A 6,971-nucleotide genomic window follows, 5' to 3' on the forward strand; every position below is an offset into this window, starting at 1 on the left:
AGCTAGGAAGTTTGCGGCGGGCCTGACTTACGTTTTTTTCCGCGGTGGCAAAGTAACGAACAGGCTGTGCGGACGCCGGCGACGGGAAGGAGAGCCAGGGAAGCACCGGACCAGGAGAACATGAGGAAACAGGTAAGAAAAATCCAAGATGGCGATCTGAACCGGAAGTAAAACGTTTCAGACTCGCCAGACCAGCAACGGTAAGGTGGGAGTGGATTGGCAGCCCTTTTAAAGGGGAACCAAGCCCCTCCCACAACTACAGGCCAAGCCTTCAAATATATATAATTTTACAATTATTTTTATTTATAGGTGTGTATATATATATATATATATATATATAGTGATATATACATATATATTTATGTATATAGATATATATTATTTAGTTCTAAGTGTATTTTGATATCAATATATATTAATATCAAAATACAGTTAGAACGAAATTACACATATAGATTTTGTACATTTCTTTTCCATTTTTAACGTATTTATATATTTATTTTATTTATATATAAATATATATAAAATTTAAATTAATATCATTCTAAGTGTATTTTGATATATATAGATATATAGATATATATATATATATATATATATATACATACAGAATACTTCCAGCCAAAGGAAAACTCTGGCAGGGAGTACAGAAGGGGTTACAGGGCATAACCCTAAATTATATAAAGAGAACACAAAATAATGAGGAGAGCTCCTCGTGAAAACGGGGTAATTCTCCTCAAAACCACTACCCCCAATGATGAATCAAAAATTATAGCTTAAAAACTAATAAACTTTATTGAAGAAAAAAAAAAATGCCAAGAACACACAATCACCCTAAAAAATAGGGAATAAAACATTAGAACTAGAGACTGATAATCTAGCTGGCTATAGATGACTATAAGGCATAGTCCCTTTGTAGATTTTCAGTCTCTAGTTCTAATGTTTTATTCCCTATGATATATATGATCTAAGTATATATCATTTAATTTTAAACAGTTTTTTACTTTTATTTAACTTTTTACAGGCAGCAGGGGGACTACCTGTCATTCAAGGCAGTCCCCCTGCTTGCACTGCTATTAACGGCTATTCCATCCATGTGATCGTGAGGTCCTCGCAAGGACCTCACAATCACATGGCCTAGGAGGGCCGGATCCATGGCCGGCCTTAGGGCGCCTTGTGTGAAAAATCTTCACAGCGCCCCTCCCTTCCCCCTTTCCCCACACCCTGTCACACACACACAACCACACACACACACAGACACACGCAGGCAGTCACACACAAACAACCACACACACACACACACACAAACAGACATAGATACATAGTATGTGATGGCAGATAAGAACCATTCAGCCCATGTATTCTGCCCAGACAGTCACACATAGGCAGTCACACACACATAGGCAGACAGTCACTCACACACACACACACACACAGGCAGACAGTCAAACACACACAGTCACACACACAGGCAGACAGTCAAACACACAAAAGGGCAGACAGTCAAACACACAGACAATCACACATAGTTACCTATGTTCCCCTGCAGCAGTTACACGGCACTTTTTATCCCTGCCCCCGCCGCAAATGTATTATTATTTTTTATATATACCGGCGGCCATGTGTGAGCTGTGTCGGCCGCACGGTGCCCCCTGCTTCATGGCACCCTGCGCGGTCGCAAAGCTCGCACACCCCTAAGGCCGACCCTGGCCAGATCAGACGCAGTCTCCCTGGGATGCCAGGCAAGTCCCCCCCCATCGTGATCACTGGCAAAGGAAAGCCAGCGAGCAGGTAGGTCCCCTGGACGGCGTGCTTTGCCACCCGCTGGCATTTAGAGCCGGGTCCCCAAGTATGGCATAGCATGCCCGCCGTCCTTAATGGGTTAAGGAAGTAAAGTTGTTTAGTCAGTCTGCCCCAGCAAGTTCTGTTTACCTTTTCTCTCAGTAACAGGGTGATTATTAATAGGGGTGACCATCCAACCACCCTTAATTTTACTAAGGAGTTACCCATCAGCAACCAATCTAGTGAATCAAAAAGTGCTCAAATCATAAGTGAAATAAATGTGAAGCAAAAGAGGCGACGTGCGTTTCAGCGCCACAATTGCTCCTTGGTCTGGGTCATGTCAGGGCAGACTAACTAAAAACAACGTTCTAGTTCCTCTCACTTATCCGCTTATCTGGAGTATTCGCTAATCAAATGTTGTGGCAGATTCTTAAATGGGTCTCTTTAGTATTATGCCTAATAATTGATTTTTGTACATCTAGTCTTGTATTAGGCAGGATTTATTTTAAACAACTTTGCGGGCATATTATCTAAATGTCTATTGGGGCCCGGTTTCTTTCTCTTTAATGGAGATGTGCTATTCTAAATATTATTGTGGTTATACATTGCACACAAGTGGTCTGTTATTTTATATATTTTTTCACTCCACCTGGTATATCCAGAAGAGCGATCTCTAGTGGTCATTTTTTTTCAAATAAGTCTAAAATCCATTTTTGTGAGAACTTTTGTCTGGCTTTTTGTGGCATCTGGGGATATCCCTGCCCAAGACCCTGGTGAATTGCTCCTTCTGTGAAATGGTTGGCGTATATGTACATTCTGAAATATAAACCTAGTGTTTAACCCCCATCATGCACCACAGCCTCATGGCTTTTTAATGTGCATATGTACTGTCTCTTACTCTATTGTTTTTCAATTGTTACATATTCTAAGAACGTTTTTCTTCCATTATTTTAGCTACAGGAGCGATCTCCATCTTTGGACTTGTCTGCCCTTTTTGTCTATTTTGTAATCTAATTGAATTGTTGTGGGTTACCCCTACTTGGAGTCTTACGCACGGTTATTTGGTTCCCTTGTGGTTTCTTTTTGTTATTTTCAAATAAGGAAGTAACCTAGTGCAGGAGAAGAGAGACGATTTTGACCATTTATTTCTGAAGAGTTTAGTAATCTAGCATTAAAATGTTGATTGCCCACACTGGGTGTATTAAAGTTCAAGTTTAAATTGAAAAATAAATTCAAGATCATTTTATGTAAATTTCATTACAGATGGCAGGTGTCCGACCTTAGACCCTGACACTATGCATCCACGACTGAGGATGTCGGAAGACCGTCTCACAGTACATTGTGCCTGGTTTGGGAAATTTAATGCTGGTCACCCTCACAGATTTGATAAACTCTTACAAGTAATGAGCAGAGACTCCTATGCATCGGGCAGCCATTATTGGGAGGTGAGTCTTCTTCATGCGGGACAAGGATGGTGGATTGGGATCACCTATGGGTCAATCCAAAGGAAAGGAGACTCAGAGTTCAGTCGCTTAGGCTGGAACAGCGGGTCGTGGTGCATTAAACGGTATGATCATGAATACTGGGCCTTCCACAAAGGAGAGAGAACACCGCTAAGAATGAATAACCATCCAGAAAGAATTGGCATTTTCCTGGACTATGAAGCTGGAGTCCTTTCTTTTTTTGATGTCCGTTCTGGCATGAAGCACATTCATACATTTCGCTGTAGATTCATTGAGCCAGTCTACCCAGCTCTGAGACTTTGGGATGGATTAATAAGTATGTGCAGACTTAATTAAAACAAGCAAATGTTTTAGCTTTGAAAATTAAAAACTAAATGTAATTTCTTTTTGATTTTTTCTCTTTTTTTGGTGTGGAAATTTGCCAGGTTTAGGAGTTTTAAATACACATCCAATGTTAAATAAGATTTTTAGCACATGACCCTTAACATGATGCACAAGAAAAAAATTGAACAGATACAAAAGTAAAATTAAATATTTTGTTCTAACAATGAATTTGCATGTTGTCGTCTAATTTGCATATAGAATCTGCAGATTTTCTCCTTTGTGGGTGTCTTTTATAATGACTTGTCAGTACGGCTGAACATTTTTTTTTTTTTTACCTGGGTGCTGATGGGTCCTGGCACTCTCACTAAACACATTCTTTTCTATTACTTTCTCCCTCGAGCAATCCCAGTTGGCTACTTCCGACCCACAATATCCTTTGCCTCATTTTTTCAGATTAATGCACGGCCTCTAATATCTCTAAAACTTTGTTTCCTCTGTCAGATCACCCCCTCATATCTTTTGTTCATAATAGCACCCTCACCCAACATTCTCAGCCTAGCCCTCTTTTAATTCTTTTGACCTTCAGAAATTGACTGCTGATCTCCATTCTCTCCAGGCCTTTTATCTTCTTGCATAACATTACCCTTAACTCTGCAGTCCCACTCATAACATACACCTCAAGGCCAAACACGCCTCAACCCATAACACACAGTTGACGTGGTACTGTTGCTCCTGTTCAGCTGAAAACTGCAAGAGGAATATTCGCAACTTGTTAAGACTTTAAAGGGACACTATAGTCACCAGAACACCTACAGCGTATTGTATTTGTTCTGGTGAGTATAATCATTCCCTGCAGGCTTTTTCCATAAAATTTGTATTCAGAGAAAATGCAGTTTTTACATTACCGCCTAGGGACACCTCCAGTGGCCACTACTCAGATAGCTGCTAGAGATGCTGTGTTTGGTTTGTGCTAACTCTGCCCCTGATCTGCCTCCTTGACAAGCTAATCAGTCCAATATTTTACTATGGGAATGCATTGATTGGCTCAGAACACCATTTCTGTCAGTCAAGAAGGCAGATAAGGGTCATAGCCAGTAGGCTGGAATAAAAGGTAAGATATTGGAGGGGGAGGGGGGGGGGGCAAATGGTGTTTTTAACACCATAGGGTCAGAAATACGTGTTTATTTAACTACACATTCATGCTACATTTCTACAGAACAGCCCGCTACCTTGCTAAACAATCATACTTTTCCCCATAATCTTACTCATACTCCCGCAATCGCAGATGTCTGATACTTTCAACTCTCTGCTTCACCCTACTGCACCTCCCCTGCCCCCCACCCATCCCTCTTTCAACCTGACTAAGGCCGTTGCTCTCCAACCCTTCAGGCATTTCCCCAGTTACTGAGTTGGTGTCTGAAGGAATCTACTTTCCTCTTGCTCCACCACTTATTCCCTGTCACATTATCAGATCTCTCTCCCCTTGCATTGTGTTAAGGATGGCACACCGTGAAACTCTTCTGGCAATATCTCTGCTCCTGTCGAGAGAATATATATATATTTAATAGATATCTATCGCGACCCTTCTTCCCAATCTAATTACACAGAATTTCTTTGGTTTGTCTTGCGTTTGCTACTATATTTCAAGTATTTATTATATATTGCACGTTATTTTGTGACCCTTCGGTAATTTGCCAGCTATATTTCTTTAGATTATATTGTATATCACTCTGCTGTACTAGCCACAGTAACAGTTGGATATTTTCTTTTCCCCCTAAAATGATGTACTAAAAATTTAATTTGCCATATCCACATATTTATGGGATAAGCATTATTCAAAATTGAACATTGTTAGATTAGATCAATGCACAAAGTACTTTTTTTTTTTTTACTTTAGGGAGTTGCAGTGTATAGATCAGTTCACTGCCATTTGGAAGTTAAATAACTTGTTTGTTTATACAGTCATAGCCACACATCCCCTCTTACTCGGAGATCTCACTTTACAGGAAGTGTTTAGGAAGGCTGTGTAAGTCACATGCAGGAAGGTGTAGGTAGGGCTGCATAAACAAAGTATTTTAACTTCTAAATAGAGAATTTAGCAGTGAGACTGCCAAGGACATGATCTGTACATATAAATGGATTCATTAAGCTACAGATATGGTGACTAGGGATGGATTATTTTCAACATTTTAAAAACAGTATTTTTCAGGACTGACTTCATTTTTTAGAATGTCCTCACACATCAATGGATTCAATATTTCTAGGCAGGATGCATGGAAAACAGTACATTGAAACTTAGGTTAACGAAGATAAAGACTGCAGAATTTACATAGTAACATACTGAAAAGACTTAAGTTCTTTCACTTACACGAACCTTTAGTGCAGTTCATCCACTGGGGCGAAAAAAAAACCAATTTGAAAACTGGCAAAAAAAAAAAAAAAAAGCCTCCAAAATCGCAGATTTCTCCTCGTATCAACAAAAGTTATATCCTTGGATATCAGGTTATTTTATGCTTACTATGAAGAAGCATATACTCTGCCATAAGCAAAATCTTACCAGGGTACCAGAACGGTTTCTACTGGCCTTCTAGTCATGTGTGAAGCATCTTTTATCCATGGTAATCAAGGTCAAGTTGTCTTGCCTTCCTTCTTAATTAAAATAGCTTTCATTCGACTATGTTAATGGAGAAGCAGGCTACAAAATGAATCTAACAAAAGTTCAAGAGTGCACATGTGTTCAATGTGGGAACTTACTATTCATACAGAGGCAAAATTATATTGTCCTCTTTATACATTACAGTGCACATTGTTGGCCATAACTATTCACAAAGTCTTAAAGTTGTGTGGCACGCCTAGGGAATAGGTGTGGGAACCAATGCACCACCTGGTAGTCTGTGGTGGAAGCCTCCAACTTCCAAGCAATAGTATGGAATAGGGAATCCACAGGTTCAACAGATCAGTTAGAATTCTAACTGTTGAACCTATAGATTCTCAATTGGATACAAAAATCAAAGTCTTTTCATTTACCATTTAGTGAAGAATTTGTTTGTGCATTCTGCAAAACTTTGGAAACTGGTCAGCCATGTGGTTGATGAAGTTTAATGTGGATAAATTCAGTTTGTCCAGATCCCGCTTCAGTGAAGTAATATCCAGCTCACACTGTTACCTTACTTAAATTTTGTGGCATCTACAAAAAATGACAATACTTTCAAAGCCTATTGCATGATTAATAGATAGGTTGAAGATGCGTGTGTGTACGTACCCAGGACAGACCTCTGAAGGACTCCACTGACCATCTTTATCCAGCATGAACATTTCCCAATAATACTCTCTCTACAAGCCAGTTTGCAATCCATAACCAAGAATCAGCATATAAACTCTATGCTTACAATTTCTACAGTA

The 6,971-nt window shown here is 39.6% G+C and overlaps 1 protein-coding gene across 1 annotated transcript in view; it reads left to right on the forward strand.

Moving 5' to 3' along the window:
• Positions 1-3,797, forward strand: part of TRIM14 (tripartite motif containing 14) — an 84,757-nt gene extending 80,960 nt beyond the window's left edge. The window contains exon 6 of the mRNA XM_063455332.1: positions 3,046-3,797. Coding sequence (XP_063311402.1) covers positions 3,046-3,581 — 536 coding nt within the window. The 3' untranslated portion in view covers positions 3,582-3,797. The remainder of the gene's footprint in view (positions 1-3,045) is intronic.
• The last annotated feature ends 3,174 nt before the right edge of the window (positions 3,798-6,971 follow it).

Source organism: Pelobates fuscus, chromosome 5 (genome assembly GCF_036172605.1).
Source record: "Pelobates fuscus isolate aPelFus1 chromosome 5, aPelFus1.pri, whole genome shotgun sequence".
Taxonomy (NCBI): Eukaryota; Metazoa; Chordata; class Amphibia; order Anura; family Pelobatidae; genus Pelobates; species Pelobates fuscus.